The 14,672-nt window shown below is 45.6% G+C and overlaps 1 protein-coding gene across 3 annotated transcripts in view; it reads right to left on the reverse strand.

The window, feature by feature from the left end:
- Positions 1-14,672, reverse strand: part of gask1a (golgi associated kinase 1A) — a 53,482-nt gene that overhangs the window by 12,402 nt on the left and 26,408 nt on the right. For all 3 annotated transcript variants that reach the window (XR_013935593.1, XM_080470829.1, XM_080470830.1), the window contains exons 2-3: positions 13,166-14,116; positions 7,638-8,057 (exon numbers count right to left, since the gene is read on the reverse strand). Coding sequence is in view for 2 of the 3 variants with exons in the window: in XM_080470829.1 (XP_080326955.1) it covers positions 7,638-8,057; positions 13,166-14,116 (1,371 nt within the window). In the remaining variant the exon portion in view is untranslated. The remainder of the gene's footprint in view (positions 1-7,637; positions 8,058-13,165; positions 14,117-14,672) is intronic.

A 14,672-nucleotide genomic window follows, 5' to 3' on the forward strand; every position in this document is an offset into this window, starting at 1 on the left:
TCAGTTCCGTCAGTGCTGCGATCTGCGCTGATGATTGAGCCCGGTTGGGCCTCGTGGTCCTGCTGCTCTGAGGATTAACCAGGTTTCTTTAAACGGGTCGGTGGCGCAGAAACAGTCAGCAAAGGAACAGGAAGTAGCAGTGACTGTTTCCAGCAGTTCCACTTGGTAGTATTCTCAGCCTTCAAAATACACACTGAAAGTACAAAGTGAGGATGCAACTCAGCACGACTTCCTGCAGATGATCTCAGTGAACCAGGCTGATCGTGGCTTCGTCAAAATAAAAGACCGAATGGGATGAATGAGGACGTGGTGACAGTTTGATGAGGAGAGCACACACACACACACGCACGCACGCACGCACGCACGCACGCACGCACGCACGCACGCACGCACACACGCACACACACACACACACACACACACACACACACACACACTGTGTTAAAGATGATGAATTAGATGCAAAAATATGGGGCACTTTAAATGAAACGTTAGAAAGAAACAAAAAAATGACAAATACGTTTTTGGAATCAAATGAAGGATTATTTAACCAAAACAAATGAAATCACCAATAATCTGAGCCCATATTTTAAAGATACAATCGAGGAATGCCGTGGAGCCTGGCCAGAAAAGAATAGTTTTAATATGAAATGATAAAAAGGATGATGCATGATAAAGACTGGACATTCCTATTTAAGACAGCAACTGAAAATCATGTTAAAGTACTACTGCTGGTAAACCAGGATAATCCTGCTCTCCAGAATCATCAAGGAATCCTTCAGGTACAAACTGTAGACCTGAGTTCCCTGCGTGAAGCAGAATCAAGGACAAAGTGAACTATGATCAAATGAAAGAATACTTTTAGAGAAATGGACGAAATTCAAATGATCCACATGTATATAAATAGTGTCAGTCCACAGCAGCGACACTCAGACCACAGACGACTGGCGACAGGAAGTAGATCACAAATGAGTTGGGATCATAGTTTTAGATGGAAGAGCAGCTTTGATGGTTTAGATCAAAATATCTTGTTCAATAAATTGAGCCGTTACAGATCTGAATCATCTGCCTTAAAATGGACAGAAAGTTACTTCAGTAATGGAGAATCTAAAGTTTACTTCCATGGTAGCTATCCTGAGGTTGGCAGAAGGAGTTGTGGAGTGCCCCAGGGCAGTTGTCTTGGACCCCTTTTGTTTTCCATTGTTACTAATGAGTTTCCATTGGTACTAAAACATGCTACTATGGCTGTATATGCAGACGATACTACATTATATGCATCTGCACCTGCAGCAGGTCAACTTAGTCACATTCTAAATGAAGAGTTAGTTGTTGCAGGGCAGTGGATTCAAAACAATAGGTTGGTGATCAATTCTGACCAAACAGAATGTAGGTTAATTGAGTCACAATATATGTTGAAAACAAACCAAAGCAAATTAAAATTAATATTAGCACTGGAAGAAATTGAACAAGTAGAAAAAACTACATTATTCGGGGTTATAGTTGATTCTAAGCCATCATGGAACAGTCACATAAATAAACTATTACAAAAAAATGGGTGGGAGTATGGGCATGCTCAAACACTGTAGGAAATGCTTTCCACAATGGTCGACCAAATGACCAGTTCACTCACTAGTACTGTCTCACATGGACCATGCTTCACAAGTGAAAATCCCTTAGTGAGGTCACAGGTCAGAATGAAGCAGCTGGCATTGTTCTGGGACGTCCTTACAGAACCAGTGTAATAACAACGCCTGGCTGACTGGCAAAGACTGTTTGATAACATTTATCAGGATTATTATTTGAACATAAAATCTCAAAGTAATTTATAATAAATGATGTTTTCTCTCAGATTCTGGTGATTCTCTAACTTCTAGTCAAACAGTGACATGAGGACTGTGCTGCTGCATGTAGAGCCAAGAAAATACAGCGTACAGTATCACATCCAGCCGTGGTTGCATGGAAGGTATTGCAACAAACAAGGTTTTCTAAAGAAATGAAAGTTTTTCCTTTTTACACAATAAACTCTGGTTTCATTGGAAACAATGGAAGGATGATTAGTGAGGAGGCGGAGCCCCTCCCCTTTGTTCTTATGACCATATATATATATTTTGTATTGTGATTTCAATATGAATGTACAAATACATATGCGCTTATATCTGGGACTGCAACAAATACGATTAGGAACTGAATTATACAATAGGTGAATATTTTTTTCAAATACATAAGAGAGATGGAGAAAAAATAAATAAAAGAATAAAAAATGCAACCCTGTGAATATATGTGCTATGATTTCCAATGTTTTCTCATATTGAGCTTCCACAAGTGTGTGTGTGTGTGTGTGTGTGCGTGTGTGTGTGTGTGTGTGTGTAAAAGAAAAGTGTATAAAATGCATGTAATGAATTTGATGAGACCCCAGGAAGAAAAGCAGCTGAGATACCAGGACCTCATGGGGATCTTAATAAAATGAAATGAAAACTAGCCAGCTCACGTACGCTCACACAGTCGCCAGCTAAGGCCCCGTTTCCATGGCAACGTTTGAAGTTAAAACCTGTCATATTTCTGTTATTCTTTCAGAAACGTTTCCCGTTTACACGGCAAAGTTCGGACAGTGTCTGTTCGCACGGAACATGATGTAATGAACATGCCAAGCCACGAGGTGGCACTGTTATTTCTTTTTGTAATGAAACCACACACACATGCACACAGAGAACAAGACACAAAAACATTTACAATTTAAATAGCAGAAACACACCACGGCCGCAGTAACTAGTTCCTCTGCACATGCTCAGTAGAGCCAATCAGAACAAGGTTTCCTCCCTGGTGTCATGACTCCCAGTTCATGTTCTCCTGGACTTGGTACTTTTATTTTGACAGTCAGCGTAATAACAATCCAACTTGGTAGTTTTATTTTGACAGTCACCATAATAACAATCCATCTTGGTGGTTTTATTTTGACAGTCACCGTAATAACAATCCAACTTAGTTTCTTTTATTTTGACAGTCACCATAATAACAATCCATCTTGGTAGTTTTATTTTGACAGTTACCATAATAACAATCCAACTTGGTTTCTTTTATTTTGACAGTCACGGTAATAACAATCCATCTTGGTGGTTTTATTTTGACAGTCACCGTAATAACAATCCAACTTGGTGGTTTTATTTTGACAGTCACCATAATAACAATCCATCTTGGTAGTTTTATTTTGACAGTTACCATAATAACAATCCAACTTGGTTTCTTTTATTTTGACAGTCACGGTAATAACAATCCAACTTGGTTTCTTTTATTTTGACAGTCACGGTAATAACAATCCAACTTGGTTTCTTTTATTTTGACAGTCACGGTAATAACAATCCAACTTAGTTTCTTTTATTTTGACAGTCACTGTAATAACAATCCATCTTGGTGGACTGTCCACTAGAATGTCTGTGTTTTCCTAACAATGGTGCCAACTAGTGGCCCAACATGAAAACTACATTTGCCATTTCCGTGGAAACAGACATAGTTTTCAAAACGTTGCGTTGAAAATGTCTTTTCTGAAACTGCAAAGCAAAAACGGTTCATTTTAACTTGACAAGTTGTATATTGTAAACTGAGCCTTGGTTCTAATGTGAGTACACATAAAAAACATCCAGATGCAGCGGAAAAATCAGAACTGAGGCAGGCTCAGGATTGTAGCGTTCACACTTTGGCGTTAAAATTGGTATTTGGGTGTGAAGCATAGACAGGAGAACTACTGCTGGAGTTAGAAACAGAGAACGTCTGTTCAAGAACATGAGAAAGCTTCAAAGTTCTGTCTAAAATGAGAACAAAAGTACTGCATTTACTTTGGAATTTACACAGAATAAATGTCCACTGCCCACAGGGTTGGTGTGAGCCTTGTCCCAGGTGGATTTATTGTGGAGTCACATTTGATAGTAAAATGACACGTTACTCCAAAGTCAACAGGAGGGTTCTGCTCAGACAGTGACTCAGTGTTCAGAACGGAGCTCAGCTGCTTCATCCTTCGTCTTCACAGGACATTAGATGTTTCATTGATGTGACTTTACACTGAACGTGACTTTACAGAGTCGACAGTCCTGGTTTACAATAAAACTTGTTCTCCACCAGAACAGACAAAAGTACCAGCTCCTGCTTTCCCAGTTCCACTGAGTCTCCTGCAGCTGCTTCTCCTGCAGGACTCAGCCGAGGAACCGGAAAACTGATTTCCAGGGAGGAACGGTGGAGCGGCTGAAGACGCTCTGCCCTACAAACTGTCCCAATGCTGCCAAACAGTACAGTGATACTGTGATAAATGATGTTTCCATGAACGTTCCATTATGGTGGCCTGGAAGTGCAAAATACTACAAACTTCATAAACACTAACAAATCCTAAAAACCCCACAAAATCAGGAAAACACTACTAAATAGATAAAATACTACCGAATAGAAAAAAATACTACCGAATAGATAATAAAACACTACTAAATAAATAAAACACTACTAAATAGATAAAACACTACCAAATCAAGAAAACTATGGTGATCTGGAAGTGAAAAACACTATAAACTTCAGAAAACACTTCCTAATTCACCACAACACAAGAGGAACATCAGGTAACTACTGACAGCAGAGTCGTCACTGATTGGACGAGCTGCCAACGACTCATTTGTGTGTGTGTGTGTGTGTGTGTGTGTGTGTGTGTGTGTGTGTGTGTGTGTGTGTGTGTGTGTGTGTGTGTGTGTCTGTCTCCGGGGGTTCTGGGTCTGATTTGCTAGAATACTTTTATTATCCAACTGCAAATCTGCATATCCAGCGGAGATAAAACACTCTGTGGCTCCGTGGGTCAATAAAGGTCATGTCTACTAATCCAGACCCCATTTCACCTCCTCCAACTCTCTTCCTTTAGTTGTGTCTGTCTACCACCATTGCTGCTGTCAGTGTTGCCGTCATTGTTGCTGATGTCAGAGTTGTTGCTGTCAGTGTTGCTGTCAGAGTTGCTGTCAGAGTTGTTGTCAGTGTTGCTGTTAACACTGACAGCAACACTGCTGTCAGTGTTGCTGTCAGTGTTGCTGTCAGTGTTGTTGCTGTCAGTGTTGCTGTCAGTGTTGCTGTCAGTGTTGTTGCTGTCAGTGTTGCTGTCAGTCAAGCTGAGTAAAGTGCAGCCTGTGAAGCTTCTCTTGTTTTCTTCTCAGCAAACAGTTTGACCCTCTAACAGATTAAAGGTCAGTTGCTGGATCCCAGTGACAGACGGAGTCTCCTGCAGCTCCAGGATCAACTCCAGCGCCCTGCCAGCCTCAACAGCAACAAGCGGTGGAGAAGATGGATGGATGGATGGATGGAGGTTAAAAAAACATGAAGTAAACCGTCCATCCATCCTGAAACTGAAACATTCAAACTGTTTCCCACTGTTTCAGCAGCCGTCAGCTGCTGTTCATTGTGCTGCAGTCACCTCCTCCAAATCCCCCATGATGCACCACTCAACAGTATGATTTCCCCTAGGATGGTGAAGCCATGACTCTCCCTACGCTGCCTCTGATTGGCTCGTACTCGCTGCAGTCACTGATCTGATTGGTTAATGTCTTTGTTTACCGGCCAATCAGAGGCAGAGTCGGGGGGGGGGGGTCTGGGTCATGACCAGGAAAACGTTCCTAACCGATAAATTATAATGAAACGATTTGACGATGAGCAAAACCTGTAGAGGGATTTTCACTAAAAAGAATTGTCTTACGTGACACTTTTGAAAGATTCTGTTCCTGGGCTGCTTTAAAAGATGTGAACCTGAAACTGAGAGGAAACCCACTTTACCATCTCAGGCCCCGTTTACATGACGATTCAGATGAAAACCCTTTTCTTTTTTTTAATCTTTTGCACGTTTGATTCACATTTACACAACCACGTTTTAAAAATGATCTTCATTTCAGAAACGGCAGAGAAGGTGTTGCTTTCATGTACGGCCACAGGTAGGTGCTGTTTTTATGAACTAAACCACCTGAGCATGGAAACGGAGCATCTGGAAACACTGACGCTTCTTTCGAGTGTCTTTGGTGGGTTTGGTCCCGTCAGTGTCGGGTGTTGGTTGAAAAACGTGTGCAGAGGACTTTGTAGTAAAAGTACCTTTAGTGGAGAAGTGCTGTGAAATTCAACCGTGAGCAACAAACACAAAGAACGTTTCTCACACATGCGTCCATAGTGCCCATGCATGATGAGGAGGATTTGTGTGTGTGAGAACCAGCGTTTCCATGGAGACGGAGTCGGAACGTTTCCAAAATGTGCAAACTGCACAACACCACTCAAGATTTCAACTTCAAGACAAAAGGCCTCATTCAGATCAAACATTCATATTTATGTGAAATATGTATCTGAAGATAGTTTTGTATTAATTAGGAAGTTTTTCTGAAGTAGTAGTTTCCCTCTGATGGCCACCTTCAGTACTGCACCACATCCTGGAGGTCAGAGATCATCAGTCCGGGGTCGGACTGGAGCCTCTGAAGGATCTGGGGTGTCCGTCACAGGCAGCTGCAGCTGGAACAGAGAGTGTCATGCTATCCTCCCCGGGGCGTTGTCCACCGCCACGCCGGGGGGTGGGGAGGTGGGGGGGTGGGGGGTCCTTCACACCGCTCTTCCTGAGCCTGTGGTGCTGGGTTCCCTGCTATCAGGGCCTGGGGAGGTGTTAAAGGAGCCGGTAGGAACAAGTGTTCAGAGACGCTCTCAGCAGGTCGATAGGAGGCTATTAGAGCTTGGCCCCGTCACAGAGAGGTGGGGGGGTGGGGGGGGGGGGGGGGGGTCTACTTCATGGGTTATTCATATTCAAACCCACACACACCATAGAGTGGTGTTAGATACACATTTGCTCTCAGTGTGTGGACAGAACAAATCAGATTACTGCTGGAGGTTGGAAGTGGAGCGAGCTGTGGAGGGAGAAGAACTGTGATGCAAAACATCCGCTGGAACAATCCGCCTGCCAAGGAACCCGTCCACCGTCTGAGCTCCCGTACCGCGTGAGAACCAACTGAAGGATAGTACCTCCAAACTGACAGTACTCCTGTTTAATGCAGTTTTACTGATTCCAGCCCAAGATGAACAAGTCGGCCAACTAATAAACTGACTCGTTAAACTGCACAGAAATGAAGTACTACTTCATTGTTCAGATTTCACATACAGCCTTTATTTCTAATGACAAAGGGGTCGTTAGGTTCTCTCTTCCAGAAAGAGAAAAATAAATAATCCATGTACTGTGGCCTTGAGTGACCATTGGTTTATTGCAGGTTGCACGTAACCCTAACGCAGCACCATGTGGCCCCGCCTCCTCTTCTAAGTTCCTGCCGTGGCCCCGCCTCCTCTTCTAAGTTCCTCCTGTGGCCCCACCTCCTGTTCTAAGTTCCTCCTGTGGCCCCACCTCCTGTTCTAAGTTCCTCCTGTGGCCCCACCTCCTGTTCTAAGTTCCTCCTGTATCCCCACCTCCTCTTCTAAGTTCCTCCTGTATCCCCGCCTCCTCTTCTAAGTTCCTCCTGTGGCCCCACCTCCTCTTCTAAGTTCCTCTGGCCTCTACATGAGCAGCTAACAAGTTCCCGTCTCCCTGTCTCACCGCTCCGTCCCGCTGAGAAGACGTTCCTCCTGACCAACTGGACAAAACAACCAATGTGTGCCGTTACCTGCAGTAAGAAGTCGAAGAGCGCCAGCCGCCCCCACTCTGCATGCTGGACGCCGACACAGGGGGTCGAGTTCAGGTCCGTCTTCGTCCCGCAGTGGGCCTGCAGCAGCTGCTGGTACCGGACCCAGCCCAGCGCTACCGAGTTCTGGTCGTTGTTGCTGTCGGCGAGGTGGCGGATGCCCGGGTCCCACCACACCGCCGGCCTCGGGGCGCCGCCGGTGTAGCGGTAGGGCAGGATGTGGCTGTGGAAGGCCCGGAGCACCGCGGGCAGGCTGCGGTTCAGGCCCAGCACGCGGTCCAGGTGGAAGGCCAGGACCTCCGGCCAGTCGCTGGTGCGTTTGACGAGGCAGCAGAGCCCCGCCCTGCAGCGCTCGCCGTGGCCGGACGATGGTCGGTCTGCTGCTCCCGCCGCCGAGGGCGTCTGGGACGGAGGACAGACGGAGGACAGACGGAGGACAGACGGAACAAGAAGATGGATTTGAGATTTTTATTCACAACGAAAGATGATGGACTGACGTTTTCATGACATTTCGTCTCCCTTCTAAGACTTTGACTTTGCTGCAGATTGTTTTTTAAACCAAACTCCGGTGGACCTGCTGAGGACTTCGTCCAGCTCCATGCTGTCTCATCTGGATTTGGCTTGTTGAGGCTCCGCCCTCCACCCAGTCCCTGTACATGTTTTAAACAATCATAAAAGTACTTTTAATCTCATTCAAGTCTTCAAACTTCCACAAAGATTAATGTGATTCAAGTCAAATCAGAATTTATTACCAAACACTCCAAAATTCAATCCAGCAGACTCACCAGTCAGATTAAACTTCTGAATGTATTAAAAAGCCACAGAAATACTGATTGTTCTGTCAAGCTCATTGAATCGAGCCACAGAATCAGGAAATTAAACCATCTTCAGCCATCAAACTCGACTCAGACACAAAGCAGACGCATCGTTTGGTTCTGTGCTTCTTTTTTCTTTTTTAGCCTTTATTCAGTCAGAGTCACATTGAGATTAATAATCTCTTGTTCAGTGAGTCCTGGAGAGCTGGGGGGACAAGGGTCTTGCTCAAGGGCCCCCAGTGCAAGTTTTTTTGGACTTTGGGGGAAACTGGAGAACCTGGAGGAAGCCCACACACACAGGGAGAACATGCAAACTCCACACAGAAAGAACCAGGATTTTAACCTACAACCTTCCTGCTGTGCGGCGAGAGCGCCAACCACTGCAGTCAGTCTGTGGCTGAAAAAGACAAATAGACTTAAAAGAGAAGAATTGACCTGATGTTTCCTCCTGCTCTTTCTCATGCATCTTAAAGTTTTACTGTGTTCTGTGTTTGTATTTATAATTGATTAAATTTAAAGTAAAGCCTCCATTCATGAATCAATCTGAAGTGAACCTCCAGCAGACGGAACATCAGTGTCACAGCAACACGACAGTATTAATCCTAATCCACAGTGACTGTGACGCTTCAGCAGCCCTAAATAAACGGGACTTTCCCTTCCTGAGCTGCATGTTAGTGAAGTGGAGTCTGGATGAAGCACAGTGAGCTGCAGGACCGCCACAATAAAGCGTCTTCCTCCAACAAAATACAGGATTTAAAACAATCACAATCAGCAAAACATGTTACCAAAAGAAATACCAATCTGAGTAGACAGGATTATGTCCCGTTTGAGGACAGAGGAGAATAATGACAAATATTTATCAAGGTAAAACTACACCTGAAAGTGTATAGAGCATCTTCCTCCTCTAACATCAGAGTATAGAGCATCGTCCTTCTTTAACATCAGACTATAGAGCATCTTCCCCCCTCTAACATCAGAGTATAGAGCATCGTCCTTCTTTAACATCAGACTATAGAGCATCTTCCCCCCTCTAACATCAGACTATAGAGCATCGTCCTTCTTTAACATCAGACTATAGAGCATCTTCCTCCTCTAACATCATATTGTAGAGCATCGTCCTCCTCTAACATCAGATAATAGAGGAGGACGATGCTCTAACATCAGATTATAGAGCATCGTCATCCTCTAACATCATATTGTAGAGCACCGTCCTCCTCTAACATCAGATTATAGAGCATCGTCCTCCTCTAACATCAGATTATAGAGCATCTTCCTCCTCTAACATCAGAGTATAGAGCACAGTCCTCCTCTAACACCAGATTATAGAGCATCTTCCTCCTCTAACATCAGATAATAGAGGAGGACGATGCTCTATAATCTGATGTTAGAGGAGGACGATGCTCTAACATCAGATTATAGAGCATCGTCATCCTCTAACATCATATTGTAGAGCACCGTCCTCCTCTAACATCAGATTATAGAGCATCGTCCTCCTCTAACATCAGATTATAGAGCATCTTCCTCCTCTAACATCAGAGTATAGAGCACAGTCCTCCTCTAACACCAGATTATAGAGCATCTTCCTCCTCTAACATCCGATTATAGAGCATCTTCCTCCTCTAACATCATATTGTAGAGCATTTTCCTCTTCTAACATCAGATTATAGACAAGGCAAGGCAGATTTATTTATAGAGCACCATTCAAACACAGTTCACTTCACATACTTTACAAAGAAATCAGTTAATTAAAGAAATACATTAAAACAAGTAATGAAGAACCTTCATCTCCAGATCTTGAAGTATTTTACTGTTTCCTACAACCACTGACCAGACGTAGATCCTTCAATCAATCCCAAGACTCCAATGAGACACTGATTTCACTGACTGTACTTTACTCTGGACTTTTCCCAGGAGGGATCCAGCGTTTCTTTTCACCGATAAACGTCCCCTGGTCAAAGGACCGAAGTCATGATGTTCCAGGTATCTACGCCAACAACGGACTCGCTTACGCTACAAACATAGAAAAATACGTTTCTACCTGAGCAGAGAAATAAAGCATCAACTGTCAAAACAAAGAATTTCTCAGGCCACGTCTACACGTACCTGGGTATCTGAAGAAATGATATTCCTCTGCGTCTGTGCTTCACGTTTACACATAAACCAGGAGCTGAGATCTGGATCAACTGTGAGGGTACGTCTGGAAAGTCCCTCCTGTCTCCTTATCTATGGACTTGTCCTTCAACCCGGAAGGGTTCTGTGTGGCGGCCATGATAAGGACTGTCTGAATTCTCAATAAGCAAAGGAAAGGAGGCTCAATGGTTCCTTTAGAACCTCCTTTAGCCTAAGAACCACTGATGCTTCCTTTAGAACCTTCTTTAGCCTAGGAACCACTGATGCTTCCTTTAGAACCTCCTTTAGCCTAGGAACCACTGATGCTTCCTTCAGAACCTCCTTTAGCTTAGGAACCACTGATGCTTCCTTTAGAACCTCCTTTAGTCTAGGAACCACTGATGCTTCCTTCAGAACCTCCTTTAGCCTAGGAACCACTGATGCTTCCTTTAGAACCTTCTTTAGCCTAGGAACCACTGATGCTTCCTTTAGAACCTCCTTTAGCCTAGGAACCACTGATGCTTCCTTTAGAACCTCCTTTAGCCTAGGAACCACTGATGCTTCCTTTAGAACCTCCTTTAGCTTAGGAACCACTGATGCTTCCTTTAGAACCTCCTTTAGCCTAGGAACCACTGATGGTTCCTTTACCAAAGGAGACCAGCTCATGTTCCCCCACAATTCCTTGCGGCGACAACATTTAAAGGAACCCGCTCATTGGAGCGTTCAGGGAAACTCAGGATGACTGAAAAAGGAGCAGATCATGTAAGTTACCAAAGCAATAATCTGCCTAGAACCACTTGAAATCATCTAGAACCCAGATGAACTTTTTGTAGTTAATTTTCACAAACTTGTAGTTCTTTCCCCACCATGGCCGCCGTCGCATTATTATGACGTCACTAAGTGAAAGTCTGACTGCCTCACCACCGTGCTCACCTTTACTATCTCCTTTAGGAAGCCTCCTAACACCTTTCACTAACTCCTTTAGGAAGCCTCCTAACACCTTTCGGAAGCCTCCTAACACCTTTACTAACACCTTTAGGAAGCCTCCTAACACCTTTCGGAAGCCTCCTAACACCTTTACTAACACCTTTAGGAAGCCTCCTAACACCTTTCACTAACTCCTTTAGGAAGCCTCCTAACACCTTTCGGAAGCCTCCTAACACCTTTCACTAACTCCTTTAGGAAGCCTCCTAACACCTTTCCTTAACTCCTTTGGGAAGTCTCCTAACACCTTTCACTAACTCCTTTAGGAAGTCTCCTAACACCTTTCACTAACTCCTTTAGGAAGCCTCCTAACACCTTTACTAACTCCTTTAGGAAGCCTCCTAACACCTTTACTAACTCCTTTAGGAAGCCTCCTAACACCTTTCACTGGTTCCTTTAGGAAGCCTCCTAACACCTTTACTAACTCCTTTAGGAAGCCTCCTAACACCTTTCCTTAACCCCGTGATGTCATCCAGGGATTAAGGTAAAGTCCATAGATAAGGAGACAGGAGGGACTTTTCAGACGTACCCTGTGTCTCTGTTTGCATCTAAAGGCGTGGAGGCGGAGCTTTACGTCACAATTCGTGACGTCCTGTTTTTTTCCAGGATTCTGATTGGCTATCAAGGCTTCATACTTCTCGCTACACTGCCCCCTACAGGTCTGGCTGCCCATAGCAGCTCTGGACCAGGTGGATATGAGGGTCTGTGTAAATCAAGGTTTGTTTTTTAAACGTAGAGAGGGAAATATCAGTTTTTTTAAAACTGGGTATGTGTAAACGTGGCCTGGAAATCAATCAGATCAGCAGATTATGGAGCATCTTCCTCCCACTTCTTTCTAACCCATAATCCATTGTTTTGACTCATAGAGAAACAGAGAACACACTTGGACCTGTAAGAAAGCCCTTCATGGTGGTGGACTCATTCACGAGTTCTTCTTCTTTTGGATCAGAGCGTTGTGCTCTCACCTGTGTGATCCATTTCCTGTGGTTTGACTGTGGTAAACAGGGCTGATTAGAAAGTGAGTTCAGGTCAGTTGAGTCAGTTGAGGGGTCTGTCATCTCCTGTTAAAAATACATCAAATAACTGTGTCGGGCAGGAGAGTCAATCATGAGGACCGTTGGTCACACAGGTCTGGGAAAAGTCCCACAATGCAACAGGAGAAGCTCCTGGACATTTCACACCACAAGGTTTCATTACAATCTGATTGATCTTGAGATTACAGACACTTTCTGGAGGAATTGTTGGTTTTGGGAAAAGAAATCAACATTTTCAGGTCGTGTACTCTGAGATACACAAAAAGACAAAGTTTAAATTGCAAGGTCATGATGGCTGTAGTTGTTCTACTCAAGACGAAGCTGTCGGGGTTCAGAACATGACATAGTAGGACTGAATACACTTATAACAGCTGGTCTTTATTCACCATGAGAACTGTCCTCAGTAGAGCTGCACTTTAAATCAGGAGATATGGCTGGAGGGGGGGAATCCTTGCCTTCACATAATGTTTTATTTGTGAGCTGAAGCTTTGATGAGGAGACTTTGTCTTCAGACGTAGAGGACGAAGCATTCTTTTTCTAACCCCTGAGCGACTGTCACACAGCGTACCTGAGGCTCTGCTGCGGGATGCAGCCCCACCTGGAGCACCTGGCCGTGGGCCGGCACGCTGGCCTTGCTGACCACCTCCCCGCCGGCCAGCAGCTCCAGCTTCTGGACGTCCTCGCTGCTGAACCAAGGCAGACGGTCCCTGTTCATCCGGATCCTCCTGCGGTCGCTGTCAGGGAAGTCCTGCTCCCTGAAGCTCCCACACAAGCCGCCATCGTCTTTCTGTGCAGACGAAGGCTTCGGTCCACCTGCTGACCACGGCTTCTTTTCCACCGGCGAGGGGTTTTGGTCCAGGTGCTTCTTGAGATGCACACTGAACAGTTGAGCCTCAGCCGCCTCACCAAACCTGACAGCAGGTCTGCTTGCTCCTCGGCGAGGTTCATGTTTCTGGGTGTGGGCGTGTGCTCTCCTGTCTGCAGGCTCGGCCGCCTGCCGGTCTGCAGCTCCTCTCTCACTCTTTGTCCTGGACCTCATTCTTCGCTGTGGCTGGGTGCTGTTGACCGTAAACTCCAGGAGTCGCTGCTGGTGCCGACGTCTGGACTGGAAGGGAAGGTTCCTCTTGGAGGCGATGCCTTTGCTTTTGCCTTTATGTCTGTTAAAGCCGCTTCTCCCTGGGAAGCTCTTTTTGTCCCCACTGTCATTTCCCCCAGAAGGTCTGGGCTGTGGTGGAGATGTCGGTTCCTCCCCACCTTCGCTGCTTCTCCAGGCCCTGCTGTGGATGTGAAGAGGAGGAGGATTGGCGAAGGCGGGTTCTGCCACCCCGGGCCCAGGTCTGACAAAGTCCTCGGCAGAGCTCAGAGCTCGGGACGGCCGGTGATCCACACTGGAGGGAGGCAGAGGCTGGGGCAGTGTGACGGCCATGAGGAAGATGGTGAGGGACAGCAGGAGGAGGGGCGACGTCAGCAGGATCCATTTCAGGCTGCAGCACTGCAGTTTCCACCACACTCGCCCGACCTGCACCCAGAAAAAGAGCCAGAAAGAAAGAGACGTGCGGGTTAGAAGCAGAGCCATAATTACAGCTGAGTGGGACCATACATTTTCAAAGATAGCATTTGTAGTAAACAACGTGGAGCTCAGATTCCTGCGGGGGAACCGAAGCCTGTGCTCAGACCTTTAGGCTGCTGGAATGTAGAAAGAAAACATCCTGAATCACTCTGAGTCTGCAAGATCACAATCTCCTGCTCCTTTCCAACATGTGCTGGGTTAATGGATGCAGAGATCACAGCATCCGGTTCATACAGGACAGAAATAGGAATTTGTAGAGAGAGCTAAACGGACAGCCACAGTACGGAGGTATTTCCACAACTCTGCATGAGCTCACGGTCACCGTTCACTCCCTGCTCACGCTCCCTGCTCACGCTCCCTGCTCACGCTCCCTGCTCACGCTCCCTGCTCACGCTCCCTGCTCACGCTCCCTGCTCACGCTCCCTGCTCACGCTCCCTGCTCACACTCCCTCCTACAGGGAACCACAGCCCCAGGAATCCCGCTGGCCTAATCTAACAACCACCT

This window comes from Lipophrys pholis (genome assembly GCF_963383615.2).
Source record: "Lipophrys pholis genome assembly, chromosome: 9".
Taxonomy (NCBI): domain Eukaryota; kingdom Metazoa; phylum Chordata; class Actinopteri; order Blenniiformes; family Blenniidae; genus Lipophrys; species Lipophrys pholis.